The following is a 21,982-nucleotide window of genomic DNA, read 5'->3' as shown; positions in this document are numbered from 1 at the left end:
TCTGGAGTACCAAGGTAAGATCTACTAAAATAATACAATAACAGTTACGGTGTCAACCACATGAACTCCGTAGTACTATGAACAATTTACTTAGGTACCTAGGTAAGTGGCAAGTTATTTATATTTACTTCTACTCCATACCAGTTGACAGTTGAAAATGTGTTATCCATACTATGGATGATGACGCCATTGTCTGGTTCTGACCCGTCCTTCCCAATGAGGAACGCGGAACCGGCCACTCGCTTCCTTTTCGAGAAGGCACGACCCTCCTCAGCGGATATGCACGTTCCAATTGGCCAGTTCTCAAAAGGGGCACACGCGTTGCCTGCCAAGACTGCGCTCTGGGAGTATCTCGTCCCCCCAATTCCAACCTGAAGAAATTCTTTCTGTCGAGCCTCCTCCCCCTGGACGGTAGTTACTCAGGTAGGCATGCCGTACTTCTTCATCTTTCTGAATATCAGAGACGCAGCAAAGAGCTTATACGATTGCAATCATGAGCTGACAGAGTCCCATCTCCTTCATGCTATCGTATCGATCGACTGCCGATCTGGATAGCGATGGAGCAGACCGGTGGAGTGACTGGAGTCAGTCTCAGACCCTGCGACCAGGAGAATTTCACACTGTGGCGTTCAGCCCTGGCCTTCTGAAACAACTTGGAATGGGCACGGCCATTACTTTCGCTTCCAGGGACAATGGGGTAATCTTCGATCTTTAATATAATCTCATGTCTTCTTTTTTTTCTTTTTTTAATCCACCCTTTGTTCTCTCTCATACAGTCTTTTCAGTCCTTCAGTCTTTCAGTCAATCCTTCCGGTCTTGCAGTTAGTCTAAAGGATAATCCTCTACATAATTTGCTGCCTTTGCCAATTGCTGATCTTAGACCCACAGAGACCTCCACCAGAACACTCGTTATTCAGTAGGAATTCACACAGACTCGAGGTCCAGAGAATAACAAAATAATAATTGCCACGACTTGGTCTCTCTCCACTTTCCCATCGGCGCAAGCTGCGGGACAGCTTCGTCGACCGCTCCCTCACTAGTGGCTCCTGCGTCGAGGCCTATTTCAAAACGGACGACGCCAAAAAAAAAAAAAAAAAATAAGAGATTCCTTTTATGTTCTCCCATCAGGGCACCTCGCAAGAGCGCTGGTCATCCCATCGATTCCAGAAAATCCCAGACATGTCGCTGTCTGCCGACATGGCGAACCGCAACGATGTCACCATTGACATTCCCTTGGCTAGCATCTCCAGCCGCAGCCAGACCGGGGCGCGCAAGATGAACAGCGCCGTCTCCCCCTCGGGCTACCAGCCGCCCACCGACTTCGCGGGCACCGACATGAGCGAGAAAGCTGATCTGGTGGCAGACGATGTCCCGGGCTCCGGTCCTGGCCGTCGTCGCCGCGTCGACTCCAGCGGCAAGTCCCTCGTTGAACCCGAGGATGGCACCGTCACCCGCATGGGCCGCTTCTACCGCGCCTTCCTTAACTTCTCCATCGTCACTCGTTATATGCTCTACGTGGCCCCGATTGCTCTGCTCATCGCCGTCCCCATCATCGTCTCCGCTGTCGCCGCGCGCCATGCCACCATCGGCGGCGTCCGTGTCTACTGGTTCTTCGCCTGGATCGAGGTCGTCTGGGTCAGTCTCTGGGTCTCCAAGGCCTTCGCCTACTACCTGCCCTTCGTCTTCCAATTCCTCTGCGGAATCGTCAGCTCCGGCACTCGCAAGTATGCCCTGATCCTCCGCGCTTTGGAGATCCCTCTTTCCATCGTCTTCTGGTGTGTCATATGTCTCGTCAGTTTTCTGCCGGTACGTTTTAAGCCTCCCTTCAGTCTACAAGAGAATCTTCTGCTGATCCGGAAACTAGACAATGACCCTTAACCCGGCCAAAGTGGCAGAAGGTGATACCGGCACCAAACCCTGGGAACGGACCATCAAGAACATCCTGTTTGGGCTGTTGATCTGCAGCTTGATCTTCATGGGTGAGAAGACCATAGTCCAACTCATCTCCATTAGCTATCACCGCAAGCAGTTTGATATCAAGATCAAACAGTCCAAGCGCAATATCTACCTTATCGGCCAGCTCTACGATGCCTCTCGTGCCCTCTTCCCGGAGCACTGTAAGGAGTTCGCGGACGAGGACGCCGTCATCTCCTCCATCCTCGCGCAACGCCCAGGCCACAAGCGCAACAACTCGACCAACCCAATGCGCATCATCCGCAATGTTGGACAAAATGTCGGTCGCATCGGAGACAAGGTTACCGCCGCCTTTGGCAACGTCGCCCAGGAGATCACTGGCAAGCAGGTCTTCAACCCCACCGCGGCGCATTCCATCGTCCTCCAGGCGCTCGAGCGGAAGAAGGCCTCCGAGGCTTTGTCGCGTCGCATCTGGATGTCCTTTGTCGTCGAGGGCAGAGACGCCCTCTACCTGGAGGATATCATTGAGGTACTGGGCGCCGAACGCCAGGCCCTGGCTGAGGAATGCTTCAATGTCCTTGACCGCGATGGCAATGGAGACATCAGTCTAGACGAGATGATCTTGACCGTCGCCGAGTTTGGACGCGGACGCAAAGCCCTCAACCACAGCATGCATGACGTCGACCAGGCCATTCGCGTGCTCGATAACCTTTTGCTGACAGTTGCCTTTATCATTGGCGTCCTTGTGTTTAGTACGTTCTTATTTTTCTCTTCCTTCTTCTTCTCCTTCCGAGAACGTTATCACTATTTCTTTTCCATAGCTAACCTCTGCAGTATCGTTTGTGACGAGTGGTTTTGGAACGGTCATCGCTGCCGGTGCTACCACGTTGCTGTCCCTCTCGTTCGTGTTCTCCACCACAGCACAGGAGGTCCTGGGCTCTTGCATCTTCCTTTTTGTCAAGCACCCCTTCGATGTCGGAGACCGGGTAGAGGTTAGCGACAAGCCCTTCATTGTGGAGAGGATCTCCCTTCTCTTCACCGTCATGCGGAGCATCACCGATCACCGGATCACTCAGGTGCCCAACAACGTCCTCAACAGTCTGTGGGTGGACAATTTCACTCGTGCCAATGCCATGCACGAGGTGCTCACCATCCCGGTCGCCTTTGACACGACCTTTGCCGACGTGCAGATGCTGCGGGCGGAGATGGAGCAGTTTGTTCGCGATAAGGAAAACTGCCGCGACTTCCAGCCGGACATCAACATTGAAGTTGTCGGCGTCGGCGACATGGACAAACTGCAGTTGAGCGTCGACATCCGCCACAAGTCCAATTGGTCCAATGAGACCATCCGCTCTGCTCGTCGCTCCAAGTTCATGTGTGCGCTCGTCATGGCCGTGCGTAAGATCCCCATGCGGGCTCCGGGCTCGAGTGCCAAGGAAGAGGAGAAAAAGGCCGACGGTGACGACAAGAAATCCGATGCCGGCTCAGATAAGCAGAAGGATGTCAACCGTCTGATTGTGACGGAACAGATCATCAACTCGGGCGCGGGCCGGTCTACGGGGGTTGACAATCTTTCCTCTTCAGGCTCGCTCCAGCATCGCGGCGGGAGCAGCAGCAGTAACAACAACAACAACAACAACAACAACAACGACACTCACCAGTGGGCCATGACGGCTGAGCAAAAGGAGCTGGCATATATGGAGCAGCTGAACGCTCGCTCGCCAGGGTTCGACGAGTCGCGCGACGGAATTGGTGCAGCTGGTCTCACCCGGATGCCCAGCACTGCTTCGTCTGTCGGCGGCGGACACCTCAGTCCCGTCAACGAGACCACTCCAAACCGAGAACACTTCACGGGTTTCCGCCATCACCAGGATACCCTGTCCCCCTCGGACGCGCAAAGCTACAAACAAGTGCCGATCATCGCCGAGCCTACTGCGTCGGGTGCTGCGGCGTACTACCCCAACAGCAACACTAACACCAACCCCAACACCAACAACCCGTATTACTCCCCATCGACGCAGGGGAATTCCCTGAACAACATGCCCAGCCACTACCAGACCTCGCCTGAGTACGCGTCGTCCAGCTCGACGTTCACCACCCACCCGTCCCCGTCCCAGGCTTCTCCTTCTGCGCCGCCGCCTCTGTATGTGCCTCCTCCCAGCCGTCGGCCGGTGCCGCAGCAGCACAGCACAGTATCCAGTGAAGATGAGAATCAAGACTGATCTCACTGAAACTTCTCGTACATTGTATAGATAGAATGACCATTTAATGTTCTATTATTATTATTCTGTAGTATTCTTCCAGAGGATTATAATATAATACAGGCTATTTTGTCTCCTTCCACGGATAAGAAACCTGATCATCCTTGCGGACCCAGATCTTGGACTTCTTCTTGCTAACAAGATGCTCGACCCACGCCTCACGCGTATACTGGGCCTTGAACTTGCGGATCCAGCGCGGATCCCACAACTCGCTTGCGATACCCAGATCTTTACAGCAGCGCACGAGGGCATTCGAACGACACCCCTCGGTCGCGGTGGGGATGCCCTCTGGGGAAAAATAGTCCTGTTCACCGCGGGCGACGGAGACGAGGCGCCCATGACAGACGAGGGCGTACTCGCGCGTCACCATCCTGGGGGTGACGATGCTCTCGCTGCGCGGGACGAGCCCCCACCCGCCCGGCCCGAAGGCTTTGTTCAGCGTGCGTCGGTATTTGATTTCGGGCAGGTAGACGATCCCGTCGGGCTTGATTTCCACTTCTTCCGGGTCTATCTCGGCGAGGAGGATTGAGGCGGCTTCTTTGGGGAAGGGCGCGGCGCTGAGGCCGTGGAAGGACCGCGTCCAGTCGATTTTGTCCTCGGTGCTGCTTTCCAGCTCGACCGGCTTGTCTGCTAGTCCTGTCTTTGAGATGTTGTCGGTCGTCGGGCGGGAGGGGGTGGTAGTAGAAGGAGAAGAAGCTGCGGTTGGAGTCGTAGAGGGAGACGATGAGGGTTTCGGGATCGGGGAGGTAGGAGGTTTGGACGCGGGCACCGTTGTCGTCGTGTTGTTTCCTGCTTGGTGGCGCTTCGACGAGGTGATAAGACTGCGAGACACAGTACGGTAGACGCTTGTCAGACATGGTCGTTGGATACAGTGCATTTTGTTCAGAGATCCGGCAAGTCGGATTGCCCTGGTGGCCTGTAGCGATGCCATTTTTGTTGGTGTTGAGAGTTGGTGTCGTCGTTGAGACAAAGCTGTGATGCCTGGACACTTTCAGCTTCAGCCTTCCGGCGATATTGGTCACGTGTTTTGCCTGGTCTTTCGAGAAGAGGATTATAACGCCCAATACTGGACTGACTGGTAATTAAACACTGGCTACTGGTAGCAGATAACCAAGTATATATCAATATCTAAAAGAATACAAGTTGAGAGTATGTACAATAATAGTATACAAACGCTTCACGCGTTCTTGGTCTCGGTTCGCTCGTCGTTACCCTGTCGCTTCCAGCACTCGCGAAAGGCTTCCATCTGACAAGTCAGCGGATAGATCATTATTGAGAGGGAATATAATCGTAGCATTGCTTTCGTGTCTTTTCAACTCGTAGTCGAATTGGACTCCTGACTGCCGGAACAACTCACCTCCAGCTTGCAGCTCCGCCAGTCTCGCTTCTGGTAGTAACAATCGTTCATCTTCATTTGCTCCGCTGCTGGCATTAGCACCCTGTTTTGTATTTTCTATATCTTTTAGCTTCCAACTCGACGTACCTGCGCAGCCGGTGCTGAAGATCCGCTTATCCCTGCCCAGGACCCGTTTCGTTAGTTGGACTCCGCATCGGCCAGTGAGGGGAGCGTCCAGGGTTTTTACCAGTCATCGGGCTCGTCGTCGTCATCAACGATCTCCGGAACCTTCGTCGGGGGATTCGCTGCTTTTTCTTCCTTGCCAGCCATTGCGATTGTGCGTGGACGAGGGTGCAGCGGCCTGTGTTGACGGTGGAGAGAGTTCGGAGAAGAACTGAGAGCTCCTGTCCTCACAGTATCCAAACCAAAACTTACCCCGCCAACCTCGCACCATGGCCACCGCAACCACGCCGGATCTGACGGCAAAGAAGGTCAATGTGCTTGTATACTCTGGTTTGCTTGGCCCCGATTCCGTGTTCGTTTTGGGATTATGATTGATTTCTGACTGGTGATGTGGCTTGGGTAGGAAATGGAACCACAGTGGACTCGGTCCGCCACTGCCTCTACACCCTGCGTCGTTTGCTCTCGCATCGGTATGCTGTGATCCCAGTCACGGAGGATATGCTGGTCAAGGAGCCATGGACAGCAAACTGCGCGTTGCTGGTTATTCCCGGAGGTGCAGATTTGGGGTACTGTCGCTCGCTCAACGGTGAAGGGAACCGGAAGATCGAGCGGTTTGTACGCAGGGGAGGCGCCTACCTGGGGTTCTGTGCAGGGGGATACTACGGCTCCAAGCGGTGTGAGTTCGAGGTTGGCGACAAGACAATGCAGGTGGTTGGCGACCGCGAGCTTCCCTTCTTCCCGGGGATCTGCCGCGGCGGTGCTTTCCCGGGCTTCGTATACCACAGTGAGGCGGGTGCCCGTGCCGCCGAGCTCAAGGTCTCCAAGGAGGTGCTGAACCAAGGAGCCGTGCCCGATACGTTCCGGTCATACTACAATGGAGGCGGGGTCTTCGTGGACGCACAGCTGTATGCCGACAAGGGAGTCGAAGTGCTGGCAAGTTACACCGAGGAGCTCAATGTACACCCTGGCGAAGGTGCTGCGGCAGTCGTCTACTGCAAAGCCGGCGACGGTGCGGCCATTCTCACAGGGCCTCATCCGGAGTGAGTATATTCCGTTTTCTCCTGCCCAATCTAGACGGATTGCGCTGACCGAGTAATATGTAGGTTCGCCGCAGCCAATCTTGACAAGTCAGCGGGAGGACCCGAGTATGCCCACTTAGTCGACGCGTTGGCGGCCGATGATAAGTCGCGGACAGACTTCCTCAAGGCCTGTCTATCCAAGCTAGGCCTAGACGTTGCCCAGGATACGACAACAGTACCTTCTCTATCGTCGCTGCACCTATCTTCGGCAGATCCTGAGAGCACCTCACAGATTCTTACTCGCCTTGAAGAGGTCATCGTCAGGGAGGACGGGAAAGAGTACCTGAAGGATGAGAATGATAAGTTCTGCATCGAGAGGCCTGGTGTGTGGAATCTGAATGAATTGGGCGAGTCCCTTCCTGCCCAGTCCAAAGAGCAGGAGACAGAGGCAGCGGTGGGGAAAATCGTCGACTATAATGCCATCCTCAAGCGATTGGTGGTCCACGACGACACCCCGCCCTCCAAGATGACACCGTATTTCAACCACCATGCTTTCTACTCCAACTTGAGCGAATACCGTTCCCAGTCCAGGGAGGGCGCGTCGGAATTTGGCTCTGATATCTTGTATGCGGAGGTTATCACGAGCACCAACACTATTTTGGAAAAGTGAGCAGTTTTTTTCTCTCTTTCCCTTGCTTAATCGATATTTTGCTAATCCTCTCCAGGAACCCCCAATTCCTTCGACGCCTCCCTAATGGCCTCACTGCAACGGCCACCGTCCAAGTGGCAGGGAGAGGGCGTGGTTCAAACGTCTGGGTATCACCAGCGGGTGCTCTCATTTTCTCCACAGTGATCCGACACCCGATCGAGAAGATGCAATCCGCTCCTGTCGTCTTTATTCAGTATTTAGCGGCTATGGCCGTGGTCAAGGGTATCAAGAGCTACGACAAGGGCTTTGAGAAAATGCCCGTGAAACTCAAGTGGCCTAACGATATCTGTGAGTGGTTGGTTCTCTTTCAGAACATGCGGACAAATGCTGATATTTTTTTGCAAGACGCTCTTGACCCCGAGAAACCCGATACGAGCCAGTACAGCAAGATGGGCGGCATCCTGGTCAACTCGCACTACTCGTCAACAGAATACATCTCTGTCGTGGGTGTCGGGATCAACGCAACCAATGCCTCGCCGACAACGTCACTGAACGCCCTGCGCGAACGGTTTTTGCCTCGCAACGCAGCGCCGATCACACTCGAAAAACTGCTGGCGCGCATCCTGACCTCGTTCGAAGAGCTATACACGCGCTTCCTGCGCACAGGCTTCGACAAGGAGTTCGAAGAGCTTTACTACGACGACTGGCTGCACATGCACCAGGTCGTCACGCTGGAGGAACAGGGATGCGCCAAAGCACGCATCAAGGGCATCACGCGCGACTACGGCCTTCTTCTCGCCGAGGAGCTGGGTTGGAATGACCGGCCGACGGGGCGGATCTGGCAGCTACAGAGCGACAGTAACAGTTTTGACTTCTTTCGTGGCTTGGTCAAACGGAAGGTTTAGAATGTATATAGGCTTTATGGTCAGTTAAACGAAGAGAGACATGTTTGTCCAAAGTGAAATACCAAAGAGGAAAGACTCCATATATAAGCCACCAGTCCAAGAGCGAGATCTTCATTCGTTAATCCATTGATTCAAGAAGCAGAGCAGAGCAGCCTGTTTCCCTTTGTCACATGATTCTGCAAGTCACGACTCACCTTCGATTTGAGATTTGAAATCGCGGCTTTAGAAACGTCTCGCATCCCCCGATGTCCATTACGGGGTTCACTGTCATTCTAGGAGAAGGCATACCGAGTCTCGTTTTCTTAATACTTACTTTGTTATAGAATTCAAAAAGAAAAGAAAATGCGCCGTTTCGAACGAATATACGACGTGGTTGAACCTGTCGAAGAGTATCGTCCAGGAGGCTACCATCCAGTACAACTTAAAGATGTTCTTCATTCAAGATACGAAGTCATTGGAAAGCTGGCCTTTGGCCAAAGCTCGACTGTGTGGGCTGCAAAGGACAGAAAGATGTAAGAGTATTGCTGGAATAAACTACCGTACTGGAGAATAGCACTAATTACCAATGGGTAAACAAGTAGCCAGCGACAGGTCGCACTGAAGATATTGAAAGCAGACGCATCCTCGGAAAACAGAGAGCTTGGAATTCTTCTGAATCTGGCATCCTGCGATTTAGACCATCCTGGAAGAGCGCATGTCATTGAACTGCTCGATCATTTTTATCATCAAGGCCCTAACGGAACTCACTTGTGTCTCGTTCTACCTGTTATGGTATCCGACGGCAGCTCAATGACAGTCAGTGGCAAGCCGCATAGCTCAGGATATGTGCGAACTATCTGCCGGCAGCTTCTCCTGGGTACTATTGACTTCCTTCACCATCTAGGTATAGTTCATTGTGGTAAGTCAACATTCCACGAAGACTTTCGAGACAAGTATCCATTGACCAGGTGCGTTTAGATCTCAAGCCAGCTAATATAATGTTCTCGGTCTCTACAAATGACGAAGGGTTCCTGCAACCGCCGGAATTTTGCCCTGTTCAATGGCTGGAAGGGGTGGCGAGAGATGATAGCGCCCCGAGATATTTGATGCCTACGCAGAGACCTCGAGGCTATTTAGATAATGCCTGTTTCTCGACACTTACCCTGAAGATTGGTGATTTCGGCGCTGGTGAGATCCCTCCGTTTAATTGAATATACCGAAGCGAATACGGCACAAGCTGACGTGTCTTTCCAGCTCAATGGGCTCAACAATGCAATCAGCGCCCAGCGACACCGACAGCTTTGCGTGCTCCTGAGATAATAAACCAAGAGAAATGGGATATGAATATTGATATCTGGACTTTGGGTTGTTCAGTATGTTGCATGCACCTCTCTGTTTTAAAGCTCTACCCTTCTGACGTTTATGAAAAGATATTTGAACTAGCAACAAACGAGCCGTTATTTCCTTTGGATACCTTTGGTCTTACAGAGGCCGAAGTTGACCAAGACCACCGGTCTCTCATTACCCAGAGATTCTGCCCCATCAGTCAGAAGGATGGAGATTTTCCAGAGTACCTACAGAATAGGTTACATAACACGTTCGGCGCCAAAAATAAACAAGGATTCGCCTCGTTCCTTTTGTTCATGCTGCAGCTTAATCCTCAGTGCCGACTGTCAGCGAAACGCCTCCTAACAGACCTCTTCTTGTTGGATGATTTCCAGGGCTGAGAGGCGTCAGTCATGAGAGTGGAGTATAGTCAGAGTAGTGGTTTAGATAGAATAGCCGTCTAGCTGCTCAGTGAGGAATTGCCGAGAAAAACACTTTGGACAGGTCATTGACCTAGGTATATTATACAGACAGCGTATTCAGAATATGGGTGATATTATTGTACTGACTAATGTGTCCCTAGACTAACCTAAGAACAACCTAAGAACTACCTGGGTCAAGTACAGTACAAGTGAAATCACCAGTAGGCCAATGGCAGCACGCATGAAAGGAGACCAACTTAGAGTTAAGACCTGAAGACATGCGTCTGAATGAAAATATCCCTAGGCCAATTTCAAAGTCAAGCTTTAGAAGAGAGGACCGTGATGGTGCTTCTCAGCGAGCAACTGGGCCGAGATACCGATGGCAGCATTGCATCCCGTGGCCATGGCATTAGGGATGGTCTTGGGGTTGGCCATGCAGTCTCCGGCAGCGAAGACGCCCCGCACGTTGGTCTGCAGGGAGGGCGCCGAGATAGAGATGTTGCCGGTACCCGGGAAGGGACCTGGGGCGACCTCGACCCCGAGCTGGGCGGCGAAGGTGCCCCTAAGGACGACGATGGGGTTGTGAAGCATGAACGCGATCTCCTCGGTGCGGTCGACAAAGTACAGCTCCAGGGCGATGGGGTTGCCGTCGGCGTCGTAGACGGTGACGATGCCGTCAACGGGGTCGGACACCACCTTGAAGAGTTTGGAGGTCTGCTGGTTGGCGTCGTTGTTGCCACCGGTCTGAAGAGCGGCCTCCGCCAGGGCGGCCTCGAGCTGGGTAGCCAGCTGCTGGTCCCCGTGTGTGTAGATGATGACTTCCGCGCTGAACTGTGCAGCCTTCTGGGCAAGGTAGAGAGCCATGGATAGGTTGCCGCAGGGCTTCACGGCCAGAACGCCAGCAGCAGCAGACTTGCGGACTTTGTAGTTATCGGCGAACAGGCAGTGGAAACTGGACCTCTTAGTTCAAATGGTTTTCCCCTTTTTTACTTCCTTTCTGATCAATCACTTACATGCGTCTTCCCCAGCATTCGTTATATCCGTCGATCTCTGGAAAGATTTCCTGCGAACCGGTGGCGAGAAGCACCTTTTTACCAATCCAGAATTTATCGTTCTCAGCCTGGATGCAAAACAGCTGTTCATTGATTTTTGCAACCTTCTGGACCTCGATGTCGACGATGCGGACATTGGGGAACTGGCCCAGCTCCTCTCTGGACTTGTTACGGAAATCGACGGGGTGCTGGTGGTCCCAGGTGGAAACACCGTGAAGCTCGGCACTGGGGTCATTGCGGTAGCTACCAGAATCAAAGATGGTAACGCTGTGAGACTGGCGAGCAAGATGAAGAGCAGCAGAGAGGCCCGCAGGACCTCCCCCGATAATGAGGACGTCAACTGGATTGATTTTGTCAGCCATGATGCTCGAGTTCGACAAGATGGTGAGGGGGAGAGATGGTGAGGGGAGGAGAGGTGAGAGAGAGATGAGAGAAGAAAGAGATAGGGAGGTGTTTAGCATGTTCAGCGTGGGAATAGGGCATCATAGCCCTAGTAGCCAAAGTTGAAGCTTTTGATCAGTATCGGTGTGTGGCAGCCATAAAAGTCCATAATAAGAGACTAGATTACCATTCTTGATCTAGATAGACTAAGTGATTAGGGTGAGACAAAGAATTCCAAAAGAAAGAATAGCTTAACACCTTGATTGTCTATATAAGTGATAAAGATCCAACTGTTGTCTGCTTAGAGGTAGAGTTGATGTAGTTGTAGTTACAAGCCTCAGGCCAACATACAGCCTGAATAGTACTAGACCAGTATTGCTTGCATAGAGAGGTACTCTGTACAAATCTAATACCATTTGGTCTGTAACTTTCGTACTCGTAAAGCCATCCGAGACCACGAGCAGACGAAGGCCTCCCCAATGCCAGTGGACTTATGAAAAAGGAATGGATTTGAAGATTCGTCTCCTCTCGATAAGCAGTCAATTTGAGCCATGGCTTGGCATGACAGCCTCGTTATCCATCAGATAATTACTAGGCATCCTTCATTACTACATATAGAAATAGATGGCTGTACAGTAAGCAGTAGTTAGCAGTTAGCACTACGTAGGTACGGAGTAGGTAGTACTAACTACGAGTAATAACGTAATACCTGGGTACCTAAGGTGGTACCTAGTAGGATCTACGGAGTACCTACAGAATTAAACTCCACAGCCCCAACCATGGACACCGAGAGTCTAGTGGGGTCCCAACGAGGGAATAATAATAGCAACGCATGTACGTCATTCCGTGGCTGAGAGTGGCAGTAAAACCAGAACACTTTGAGCTACTAGTAAGTTACAGAGTACTCCGTACCTAGCAGATAGTAGGTAGTAACTACTCCGTACTCCGTACAGTATCTTTTTTGGCTGTACTGGTTACGCCGAGTGATACATGGGTGGCTTATCAGAGCGGTGTGTGTCCAAACTAGCCTCCTTCAGGGCAAGCGCAGTGTTTGGCTGCGGGAAATGAACTGTCCCCAAAAGGGCTAAGCTCTTTCCCCCCCCTCCTGCCACAGCCAACCATTGGGCCACCAGGGACGATCTCAGCTGAGCCCCTGGAGCCTTCGGCCCTTCGCCTGGACGACTTGTGGCTTCCTAAACAAAGCGGCCTGGACCGGATGGTGGCAGGCAGGTGACTAGGCAACCCCGTTTTATTGGGGGTCTCACATAAAGAGCCCTCAGCCCTGCTCCTAATCTGCTCGGATCTCATCCAGCTCCTCAGTTCCTCGGCTTCTCAGCTTCTCAACCTCATTCCTATAAATCTAACCTTCTACCCTTCCTCCATCGCTCCCAGTCCACCGTCAGTCACACTATCAAAATGTTCGGTTTCAGCCTTTTCAGCTCCTCCAAGTCGGAGAACACCGAGTCCAACACCTGGGACCCCAAGACTCTTGAACAGAACCAGCCCAGCAGCCCTGCTGCGCCCGAGCAGATCGTCTCTCAGCAGCCTGTACGACCTCTTTTGCGATGATCTTTTATTTTTCTAGTCCGTCGCACATTCTAATCTTCACAGGCTACCCAGGAACAGATGCAGATGAGTCTCCGTGGAGGTGGTGAGGCTGGATTCTGCTGCGGACTGTGAGTTTTGCAACAACCCAAACCCAATACAACCAAAACACCCGCTGATAAGCTCGCCAGGTGCGCCGGTATCGCTTGCTTCGAGTGCTGCGAGTGCTGCTGCTAAATAACGACATGGATCCGCGAGCATCCGCTCTGCCCGCTTCCACCACTTCATTTTTTACGTTCATGTACTGGATTGATGAGTTTTGTTGTCATGACAGAAGACCTCTTTATACCCTTCCTTCACGAGTAGTTTACTGAGTGGAAATTAAACCATTGTTTGAATTTGATCTGTCCCATGAAGAGTGCCCGGTATGGGCCAGTACACAACCACTCCATATGGAGTGGACAGTCGACATGACGACCATTTCCAAGATAACCAGAACCAGTTCCACCTACGCCGTTGCAAATATCGCACATGCAGATGGATCGTCAATCCAACCATGCGAACCTTATTCGGGGCAGTATATATACACCTACGCTGCTTATAACCCCGTCTCTTCCGACAATAACTATCTCTTATATATTCCACTCCTTGTATATCCGAATCCAGAAGACAACACTACATAATGCAGCCATCGGCTTGTCTGCTTGTCAGCTTGGCCTCCACCATCTTCGCGCAGAGCTGCCACGTCGGCCAGAAATACTGCGGCGACTGGCTGATGGAAGTGCACAGTAGGGGAAAGACCCTTTCTATGTGTCACGAATAATTGATTTGTTTTTTCTTTCTTTCTAGATTACTCTGAAGCCACGCTCTGGGACGCCGTGGAACTGAACCCGAGCGTGCCTGCTCCTCTCCGCGATCGGATCCAAGACGGCCTGTTCCAGTGTGACACGACGCGCGGAGAGGTCAAGTATGTCGAGTATTGTTGGAATCATTGCCAGGAGATTGGGAGGGATGGGTGGAGTGATTCGTGTCGGCGTGAGTTTCTTTCAGAACTTTCTGCTTTGTATAAGAACTTGCTTATGATGGTTATATCTCCAGCTCCGGATAAGAAGTAGTCGGGGATTTCTGTGGTAATGGATTTGGAAGACTATCTTATATGTCTGGTTATTACTATGGATATTCAATTTCGTCATGATTGAACGGTATTAACAATTATCATATCCAATACTCCCATGTCCGTAGTTGCTATAAGTAGTAATCAGTCAAGGTCGCTTGCGCACCGCGGTTCTCAGGGCATCTTCCACGTCGGATTTGCGGAATCCCGGAGCTCGGCCGAGCATTCTGACCTTCTGCAAGAGAACTGTTTCGATTAGCTGATTGGTCCGCATAGAAGCAAAAAAAAAAAAGGAAGAGATTCTTGCGTACGGGTGAAAAAGCACTCGATATCAAGAAAGTAATCAAAAGTGACGCTCTCAGAGGGGGGTCCATCATCTAGTTAGAGCTTATCAGAAATCTAGTTGCACGGTTTCACAGAGGGTATTGCATAAATGCACAAAACTCACCGTTCCGTAGGACCAGCCTATGGCCTGAAGAAGACACGACCTCGTCATTATCATATATTGTCTGACTAGCGTCAAACGACACGGTTTCCAAACCCACCGCCTGGCCAAGAGGGGCTTGGTCCTGTAAAGTGCGTGTGTTTTCATATAGAGATTGGATGGTGGCATCCGGGACCTCGGCAAACAATGATGACCGATCAAAGATGATCCCCCTCTGTTCGAGAAACCCCTGCACGTCATGGCAATCGAACCACTCACCCTCGAAGCCCAGGTACTTCAGCGCCTCGTCCGGGTGCATGTCCGCTGGCACATCCTTGCCACCACCGCTGTACTCGATCAGCCGGCCGATAATCCGCTGCGGCGTCCGCATATTGGGCGGGAAGATCTTCTTCCCCGTCCTGTCGCGACGCGGGTAATGAGTTGCCGCGCCCCCGATGGTGTAGAAGGGCATTTTGAGCAAGCCCGGAGAGGTCTCAGACGCACCATTCAGGTACTGCTCGTACAGGTACTTGACCATCGACGGGTCATCGCGCAGACAGGGCAGCGCCAGCCCAAATACCCGCAGGAATGCCTCACGGTCTGCCTCCGGATCCACAAACCATTGGTACGACCGTTCCAGGCAGAACCGAAGTAGCTGCCGATGGAATTCAGGCTCCTGGTGGTAGAGATCAAACGCAGGGTGGGTTGAGATCGTGGCCGGCATGGAAATGGCGTTGTTGAGCACGTGCCGCGGCGGGACTTGCCCTCCTCCTCCTCCTCCTCCTCCTCCTCCTCCTCCTGGTGCTGCTGTCCGTTCCTTCCACCAGTGCCGCAACCCATGCAGTGCCGGGTTTCGTTGCATTTCTTTCACAACAAGAAACGTTTTGCCGTCGCCTGCCGACAGCTGGTGCGATACCTGGTATCCAAACATGTCGTCGTCGTCGTCGTCGTCGTCGTCAAGATTATCCCCTTCGGATGCCTTGGGAATACCGCGGACTGGGTGTTGCTGGCTTAGACTGGGTAATGGGCGAGGATCATCATGCCGGTCTACACTGCCCGACAGCTGGCAAGAGTGTTCAATCTCCGTAAGTAAATGGTCTGCCCTTCTCGATACCAAAGAGGGGAGGTTTCTATCTGCCAGCTCCAGGTTGAAGCCCAAGGCAACGTCACGGAGCTCAGCGAGACCGCCAGCCACTGTACGTAACGTCTGTTGCAGTCGTTCCACTTCTTCGCGAAGCGTCTTGATTGTGGTTTCCTTTTTGAGGCGATATGTTTGCTGTGCACGACGGATCTGCGATCGACGTGTCTGTATACTTCACTCAGTTTCCTACTTCCAGGAGAAGAGCAGTGAAAGAGCATACCTGAGCCGCATCCTCCCCGCTATCTCTTAATCGAGGTCGTCCACGTCTTTTTACCGGTTTCACTTGTACTATGGGAAATTCGTGGCTGCTGCTGGCGCTACTAGTGATGATCTTGGCTTTTTTGCTAGGGGGTTGAGCCGACGATTTCGCCCCATCATCGTCTTCTTCGTCAATCCCGGGCGTTACATCGCGGGACCTGCCGCGTTTTTGTCCTATCCGGATCCCATCGATATCGAAATATGAACGAGCTGACAGAGTATCAGACAGCCGACCCTGGGTTGACAGTCCGTCCCCCTTCAGATCGGATTGGAAGATGCCCCACATTGAGGCAGGCCTGTCTGTGGTGATCACTGCCGAGCTGAGCGTTTCACTGTGTCAACCGGCGATGGGCCACCGCTGGGGTCGTTGGGATGCAAAAGGGTATAATAATTATTACCAAAATGAAGGAGATCTGGATATGATGGATAGAAAAAAAAAGAAGGTCCTCAGACACTGCCCCGGTGAGGTGGACGATGGATGATAGTTTTACTTGCCTTGCCTCGCCAATCCCGATCACTAATCGCCTCGCTTGCTCTAAGCCTCGGCTTGTTTGCTAGTGAGAGAGAATAGGGATGTCCGTGGTAGTGGCTTATCCGGATAAACGTATCGACTCAGTATCATTCGATGCCGCAGTCTGAACTTTGAAGTAGAGAAATTACCCTCTTGTTGGTAAAATATGTTGAAATGAAGATAATTCTTGTGATTGGATGTACATAGAGAGAGCGGGAAATATTCATCATCTTGTTAAAAAGAAATAGAAAAAATAAACTCGCCCAAACACCATGACAGGACGAGATTGCAGTCTGTGCCCCCTCGGCTAGTATTTCTACAATTTCGCCTTTGCGCCCTCTAGTAGTTCGGCCCCGGCGCCGGTTATGGCGGGTTTGCCCGTTTCCACGACGGTGGTCTGGAAGATGATGGTGTTTCCTTCCTTCCACATTTCCGTCCGGAGAGTCTGACCAGGGAGAACCACGCCGGCAAATCGGACCTTGAGGTTCTTGAACGGGCCGTATTTATCGAAAACATGCTTGCCGGAGATACCCAGCGAGCAGAGGCCGTGGAGGATGGGGACCTTGAACCCTCCCATCTTACTGAGCTCCGGATCGATGTGCAGCGGGTTGCGATCCCCGTTGAGACGGTAAAGAGCCGCCTGGTCGTCGGAAGTCTTCTTTTCGGCAACCGCGTCGGGCTGGCGCTGGGGAGGCTTGTAGGCAGCGACGGCCGCCCGTGGGCGAGAGGCAGTCGGCTTCGAGGACCCGCCGAACCCGCCACTGCCCCTAATGAAGATCGTCGACTCGTTGTAGAAGAGGTCCTCGCCCGTCTCGGCGTTCTTGGTGGTATAACCCGCAATAGCGACGGCGGCGTTGCCCTTGTCGATCACATCGATGAGCTTGGGGAATGTCCGGGTCTTGGCCTCGATGGGGATAGGGAACTTGCGGATCTCCAGATACTGCTCGCCGTGGAGTAACATCATAGGGGAAAAGTCCTTGACGATCTGGTCAAAGGTCCACGGAGTCTCCGTATTAAACCAGGGGATCACTCCGTATGTGGGCAGGGCCTGGAAGTGGTCGTTGTGCTCGTAGACCAGAGGCAAGTCGGTCCGCTTGGCACCGACGCTAAGGTTGTATAGGATGACATCCCGATCGGTATAATCAAAGGGAGTACCATCGGTCGTCAATGTCTTGCACTTCTCGATGGCCTGCAGGATGGCAGCGTCACCGCTGGCTTCCTCGCCACCATCACGGCGGTTGGACATATTGGCCATGATTCGCTCAGAGCCGGCTTGCGTATCTTCGGGATGATCTGCGCGGCCATCGTCAAAATCAACAATCTTTTTCCACTCGGAAACGATGGCTTCCGGAGTCAGCGTCTCGTCAACGGGGAACCCATGGCCGCCAGAACGCTGCCAGCGGGTGCAAGAAAACCACCCGCTACCGCACTCGTAGAGACCCTTGGTAGAAGGCTCAGGAGCCATGTCCGAGCAGAGAAGGGCAACAAGAGGAGCGACGTAGTCGGGCTTGAAGGCCTGGACCATCTCCTCGGGCATGATGGTGCGGGTCATGTTCGTGCCGGCATTGGGAGCAATGGTATTAACTTTGATATTGTATTTGGCACCCTCAAGGGCAAGGGCACGAGAAAATCCCAGAATACCTAGTTTCTTCAAGGTGTCAGCTTTGGTCTGTCCTCAAAATGGAGCGATTGCTGAAAGAGGGTATTTAAAGCTTACAGCTGCGGCATAATTAGCCTGTCCAAAGTTGCCGTAGATGCCGCTGGTACTGGCAGTATTCACCACGCGGCCGTACTTCTGCTTCAAGAAGTATGGCCAAGCAGCCTTGGTTACCTTGTAGGTGCCGCGCAAGTGAACGTTGATAACTGGATTCCAGAGGTTGTCATCCATATTGGTGAAAGCCTTGTCCCGGAGAATGCCAGCATTATTGACAAGGATATCAATGCGGCCAAAAGCGTCAATCGCAGACTTGATGACCGCGTCACCGTCCTCGCAGGAGGCCTTGTTTCCAACGGCCTGACCGCCCATCTTCTTGATTTCTTGAACGACAGGTTCAGGGTCAACCAAGTCATTGACGACAACCGAAGCTCCATATTTAGCGAACAACAGACAGTAAGCCCGGCCAAGTCTATCATGGAGTTAGCCATCGATCCATTCGAAACGGCAAGTCAAGAAGAACATACCCATTTCCACCACCGGTGACAAGAGCGACCTTGCCCTTGAAATCAGGTTCCTCGCCAGCAGGAGCAGGGCCCAATTTCAAACTATGCTCGAGCAAGCTCATGAAATTCGCAGTTCCAGTAGGGTATTCAGGCTGGGAGAAGTCATAGACGTCCTCCCATTTGCGGGCAATAGCACCGGGGGTCAGCGAGGCATCGGGCTTCAAAAGAGCGCCCTTGGAGCGCTCCCAACGCAGCTTGGAAACATGGCCACCGCCAACCTCGTAAATACCACCAGTTTCGGTGGTGTTCGATGAGTGAACCAGCACTGCCACTAAAGGCACAATCCATTCAGGCTTCAGGTGCTCTAGGATATCAGGAGGCATCACGGTTGCAGTCATTCTGCTGGCAGCTGTCGGAGATGTTAGCAATACAATTACCCTTTACTTAATGTTTTGTATCCTTCTCACCAATAGGCGCAATGACGTTTGCGATGATGTTATACTTGACGCCTTCCTTGGCAAGGGTCTCTGTGAACCCAACCTGGCCAAGCTTCGCAGCGGAGTAGTTGGTCTGCCCGAAGTTTCCGAACAGCCCGGCTGCGGAGGCTGTGTTGATGATGCGTCCGAACTTCTGTTTACGGAAGTAAGGCCATGCAGCTCTTGCACACTATAACAAGTCAGCCTCGAGCTATTATGATTCCAGCCGCGGTTGCTGATTATTTTGGCTCGTCTCTCTCACCTTGTAGGCGCCGTATGTGTGGACCGAGTTGATCAGGTCCCAATCCGCATCCTTCATGTTCTTGAAGCTTACATCCCGCAGGATACCGGCATTGTTGATGAGAATATCGATTCGGCCGAAGTTCTTGATCGCGGTTTCGATGATGGCGTCGCCATTCTCGACGCTGTCGTAGTTTGCAACCGCCTTGCCCCCTGCAGCTTTGATCTCGTTGACAACGACATCTGCAGCCTTGAGAAAGTTAGTACCGACTAGAACAGATGATAATAACCAAGCTCATTCTCACCTTTGCCGAGTGGCCTTCCCCTTTGTGGGAGCCACCCAAATCGTTCACCACAACATTCGCCCCTCGCGACGCGAAGAAGACAGCATATGCCTTCCCTAAGCCGCCACCAGCGCCGGTCACCACGACAGCTTGGTTATCAAAGCGTAAATTAGACATGGTACGATATAGGCAGAGGATTTGAAGGGATAGATAGCAGTGTGAGGTTGGAGGTCAGCCGGCGCCCTTGGGGACTACAAGGACTGTCAACAGTCTCTCCGGACACAGAAAAGATATAAGAAAACACTGCAAGAAGATATTTAAGCAGAGGGAATAGTATATATGTTGGATCAGCGAGAGAACAAGACGAGTCGAGGATACTTAATAGACAAGAGAAACCGAGAATGCGGATAGCTGGCTATGACGGTCGCAGCTCGGCTCACAGAAAACGAACCTCGGCTCGTACAAGGCGACAGCTGCAGTAGCCAAAACCTGGGGATCGCGAGTTCCACATGCCCCCCACCGACGTATATCGGCAATAGATAATAGGAAATCCGACGAAGAGACCTTGGGAAACACCAGGGACTAATTCGGGTAGCGAGTCGTCACTAATTAATGATGCTTCGTTCGACTCCCGAGTCCCGACTCTCTTTGCGATTAGTCACGTGACAGTCCCGTCACCGTTTCATGTGATCCGTGGGGTGTTTGCACTGTTTGCATTGAATCCAAAGACGATCATGTGCCAGGCACATGACCTCGACATTGACCGACTCAGGAGACGCCTTACCGAGAGACTGTCTGTATGCAATGGACTCGCGAGCTCATTCTCGCGCACCGCTTTGATGGGGTCACTGGAGGTTGACATGAGTGTTGAGAGCGTCGCCCCGTGCGATGAGAAACATTCAGGCTCAACTCTCTAGCCCCACGCGGGGGTCAGTCTCCATACACGACGGTATTCGGCCGACAGCAAGGTCGAGGGAACAGACAAGACCTCTTGCGATCCGCATTGCAGAAACCCCATCGTGCAGCATTGCAAGGATCTGCTGGCCTCCGTCATGCCTGAAATCTTCGACGACAAGTCTGAACACTGCATTCCCTTTCTGCTGGAACGACTGCGAGCCCACCAAGCCCGCCACGGCAACTCTCCCGAGGCACCCCCTTTCTTCCTCGGTCTCAATGGCGTCCAGGGCGCGGGAAAAACCGTTCTAGTATGTGTAATGTGAAGCGTTTTCTCCCCATTTGATCTGTCTATGATATTTGCTCCGGGGTTTCCCAGACAGTAACCAAGTTTCTTGCTATCAGGTTTCGACTCTCTATCAGACTCTCCGCTCCCCACCATATTCCCTGCCCGTTATTACACTGTCTCTTGACGATATCTACCTCACTCACGATGATCAAGTTTCTCTTGCAGCTGCAAACCCATCGAACCCCCTCCTCCAGCATCGCGGGCAGCCTTCGACCCACGACCTTGCTTTGGGTGAGAGGGTCTTTAGCTCCCTTCGCGCGGGCCACCTCACTGCTATCCCGCAATACGACAAGTCCGCGTTTTCAGGTCAGGGAGACCGGGTTCCAGAATCGCAATGGGAAGTCGTCAATGCCGCCGGCCAATCCAAGATCCGCGTCGTCATCTTTGAGGGATGGTGCGTTGGGTTCCGCCCGTTGGACGAGACGACTCTCCATACGAAATGGCAGGCCGCTGTCACGGAGAAGGAGCGCAATCCTGAATATAGCGGAAGACTGGGACACGTGAAATACGAAGATGTCAAAGCCGTTAACGATTCACTAAAGCGTTATGATATCCTTACAGAGTGAGTTGCGCTGCATTCCTAAAGTTTGGCTTTCGACTGATTTGATGTCTTTTTTCTGCCTCTAGCCAGCTAGACGCCCTTATTCATATGTACGTTAAAAAAATTCCCTGGGCCATTATCTATCAGCTGGCACTAACAACTTGCAAAGTGATGCCCAGGACTCCCACTTCGTCTACGACTGGCGTCAAGAGCAAGAGCGTACCCTCCGCGCAGCGAAAGGCACTGGCATGACCGAAGAACAAGTTAACCAATTTGTTGACGGCTGTATGTACCCCTATCAGGTTTTCTTTTTGCCCCCCCCCTCTCTCACTTCTCTCGGACCGTTAGCTCATTCTCTGTAGATTACCCATCTTATGAACTCTTCACCGGAAATCTCCGAGCTGGCGTTTTCAAGACATCGTCAACAGGACCTGCTTCCTTACCAGGCCGGTCAGGTCGACAGCTTCGCCTGGTTGTCAATAAGCAGAGAAGGGTTGAACAGGTGATCAAGATCTAGGAGGTTCGTTCCAGAGATTAAATTGTAGTTATAGTTATATAGCCTCAGCTAGAAAGGAATTGAAGCACTTAGAAATATAGTGTTGTTGCTTTCCAAAAAAG

General features: G+C 52.2%; 11 protein-coding genes across 11 annotated transcripts; 6 read left to right on the top strand and 5 right to left on the bottom strand.

Annotated features, from left to right (window-relative positions):
- Nucleotides 1-972: 972 nt before the first annotated feature.
- On the top strand, nt 973-4,188 carry ASPZODRAFT_1977786 (hypothetical protein). Its single transcript, XM_022727477.1, has 3 exons — nt 973-1,806; nt 1,865-2,666; nt 2,749-4,188. The coding sequence occupies exons 1-3, from the start codon at nt 1,114-1,116 to the stop codon at nt 4,134-4,136; spliced, it is 2,883 nt and encodes a 960-aa protein (XP_022581100.1). The 5' UTR covers nt 973-1,113; the 3' UTR covers nt 4,137-4,188.
- Nucleotides 3,931-5,078, bottom strand: ASPZODRAFT_132659 (hypothetical protein). Its single transcript, XM_022723083.1, has one exon. It carries the CDS (start codon nt 5,050-5,052, stop codon nt 4,240-4,242), a length of 813 nt encoding a protein of 270 aa, XP_022581099.1. The 5' UTR covers nt 5,053-5,078; the 3' UTR covers nt 3,931-4,239.
- Nucleotides 5,079-5,352: 274 nt separating this feature from the next.
- On the bottom strand, nt 5,353-5,841 carry ASPZODRAFT_16340 (hypothetical protein; the record flags this gene model as incomplete). Its single annotated transcript, XM_022726623.1, has 4 exons — nt 5,353-5,421; nt 5,533-5,597; nt 5,659-5,690; nt 5,759-5,841. The coding sequence occupies 4 exons, from the start codon at nt 5,839-5,841 to the stop codon at nt 5,353-5,355; spliced, it is 249 nt and encodes an 82-aa protein (XP_022581098.1).
- A 122-nt stretch (nt 5,842-5,963) lies between these two features.
- Nucleotides 5,964-8,267, top strand: ASPZODRAFT_16339 (hypothetical protein; the record flags this gene model as incomplete). The annotated part of the gene is made up of 5 exons (XM_022726621.1): nt 5,964-6,024; nt 6,098-6,734; nt 6,798-7,379; nt 7,439-7,710; nt 7,768-8,267. 5 exons carry the CDS (start codon nt 5,964-5,966, stop codon nt 8,265-8,267), a joined length of 2,052 nt encoding a protein of 683 aa, XP_022581097.1.
- Nucleotides 8,268-8,516: 249 nt separating this feature from the next.
- On the top strand, nt 8,517-10,074 carry ASPZODRAFT_132656 (hypothetical protein). The gene is made up of 5 exons (XM_022723082.1): nt 8,517-8,779; nt 8,849-9,165; nt 9,225-9,434; nt 9,501-9,619; nt 9,677-10,074. Exons 1-5 carry the CDS (start codon nt 8,610-8,612, stop codon nt 9,971-9,973), a joined length of 1,113 nt encoding a protein of 370 aa, XP_022581096.1. The 5' UTR covers nt 8,517-8,609; the 3' UTR covers nt 9,974-10,074.
- Nucleotides 10,075-10,318: 244 nt separating this feature from the next.
- Nucleotides 10,319-11,408, bottom strand: ASPZODRAFT_152048 (hypothetical protein; the record flags this gene model as incomplete). Its single annotated transcript, XM_022725808.1, has 2 exons — nt 10,319-10,946; nt 11,008-11,408. 2 exons carry the CDS (start codon nt 11,406-11,408, stop codon nt 10,319-10,321), a joined length of 1,029 nt encoding a protein of 342 aa, XP_022581095.1.
- A 1,435-nt stretch (nt 11,409-12,843) lies between these two features.
- Nucleotides 12,844-13,209, top strand: ASPZODRAFT_16337 (hypothetical protein; the record flags this gene model as incomplete). The annotated part of the gene is made up of 3 exons (XM_022726620.1): nt 12,844-12,975; nt 13,039-13,103; nt 13,164-13,209. 3 exons carry the CDS (start codon nt 12,844-12,846, stop codon nt 13,207-13,209), a joined length of 243 nt encoding a protein of 80 aa, XP_022581094.1.
- Nucleotides 13,210-13,652: 443 nt separating this feature from the next.
- ASPZODRAFT_132653 (hypothetical protein) lies at nt 13,653-14,176 on the top strand (the record flags this gene model as incomplete). The annotated part of the gene is made up of 3 exons (XM_022723081.1): nt 13,653-13,760; nt 13,822-14,007; nt 14,071-14,176. Coding segments are annotated over 3 exons (311 nt in total), but the record flags the coding sequence as incomplete, so codon positions are not given.
- Nucleotides 14,177-14,234: 58 nt separating this feature from the next.
- Nucleotides 14,235-16,195, bottom strand: ASPZODRAFT_16335 (hypothetical protein; the record flags this gene model as incomplete). Its single annotated transcript, XM_022726618.1, has 4 exons — nt 14,235-14,332; nt 14,398-14,463; nt 14,535-15,816; nt 15,872-16,195. The coding sequence occupies 4 exons, from the start codon at nt 16,193-16,195 to the stop codon at nt 14,235-14,237; spliced, it is 1,770 nt and encodes a 589-aa protein (XP_022581092.1).
- Nucleotides 16,196-16,736: 541 nt separating this feature from the next.
- On the bottom strand, nt 16,737-19,757 carry ASPZODRAFT_66013 (hypothetical protein; the record flags this gene model as incomplete). The annotated part of the gene is made up of 6 exons (XM_022729344.1): nt 16,737-18,068; nt 18,138-18,546; nt 18,602-18,989; nt 19,048-19,246; nt 19,319-19,546; nt 19,602-19,757. The coding sequence occupies 6 exons, from the start codon at nt 19,755-19,757 to the stop codon at nt 16,737-16,739; spliced, it is 2,712 nt and encodes a 903-aa protein (XP_022581091.1).
- Nucleotides 19,758-20,353: 596 nt separating this feature from the next.
- ASPZODRAFT_132650 (hypothetical protein) lies at nt 20,354-21,963 on the top strand. The gene is made up of 5 exons (XM_022723079.1): nt 20,354-20,785; nt 20,880-21,385; nt 21,451-21,474; nt 21,534-21,649; nt 21,727-21,963. Exons 1-5 carry the CDS (start codon nt 20,633-20,635, stop codon nt 21,879-21,881), a joined length of 954 nt encoding a protein of 317 aa, XP_022581090.1. The 5' UTR covers nt 20,354-20,632; the 3' UTR covers nt 21,882-21,963.
- Nucleotides 21,964-21,982: the final 19 nt, after the last annotated feature.

The sequence above is a fragment of the Penicilliopsis zonata genome, assembly GCF_001890105.1.
Source record: "Penicilliopsis zonata CBS 506.65 unplaced genomic scaffold ASPZOscaffold_7, whole genome shotgun sequence".
Lineage (NCBI taxonomy): Eukaryota > Fungi > Ascomycota > Eurotiomycetes > Eurotiales > Aspergillaceae > Penicilliopsis > Penicilliopsis zonata.
This window is presented reverse-complemented; position numbering and strand designations above follow the sequence as displayed.

What these genes read in the sequence shown, in the direction of transcription:
- ASPZODRAFT_1977786 (XM_022727477.1), top strand. Translation starts at nt 1,114, where the DNA reads ATGTTCTCCCATCAGGGCACCTCGCAAGAGCGCTGGTCATCCCATCGA. An exon ending in GTCTCGTCAGTTTTCTGCCG is followed by an intron (nt 1,807 to 1,864) that starts GTACGTTTTAAG and finishes TCCGGAAACTAG; the next exon opens with ACAATGACCCTTAACCCGGC. An exon ending in CATTGGCGTCCTTGTGTTTA is followed by an intron (nt 2,667 to 2,748) that starts GTACGTTCTTAT and finishes TAACCTCTGCAG; the next exon opens with TATCGTTTGTGACGAGTGGT.
- ASPZODRAFT_132659 (XM_022723083.1), bottom strand. Translation starts at nt 5,052, where the DNA reads ATGCACTGTATCCAACGACCATGTCTGACAAGCGTCTACCGTACTGTG.
- ASPZODRAFT_132656 (XM_022723082.1), top strand. Translation starts at nt 8,610, where the DNA reads ATGCGCCGTTTCGAACGAATATACGACGTGGTTGAACCTGTCGAAGAG. An exon ending in TCTAGGTATAGTTCATTGTG is followed by an intron (nt 9,166 to 9,224) that starts GTAAGTCAACAT and finishes AGGTGCGTTTAG; the next exon opens with ATCTCAAGCCAGCTAATATA. An exon ending in GATTGGTGATTTCGGCGCTG is followed by an intron (nt 9,435 to 9,500) that starts GTGAGATCCCTC and finishes GTGTCTTTCCAG; the next exon opens with CTCAATGGGCTCAACAATGC.
- ASPZODRAFT_132650 (XM_022723079.1), top strand. Translation starts at nt 20,633, where the DNA reads ATGCCTGAAATCTTCGACGACAAGTCTGAACACTGCATTCCCTTTCTG. An exon ending in CTAGACGCCCTTATTCATAT is followed by an intron (nt 21,475 to 21,533) that starts GTACGTTAAAAA and finishes CAACTTGCAAAG; the next exon opens with TGATGCCCAGGACTCCCACT. An exon ending in TAACCAATTTGTTGACGGCT is followed by an intron (nt 21,650 to 21,726) that starts GTATGTACCCCT and finishes CATTCTCTGTAG; the next exon opens with ATTACCCATCTTATGAACTC.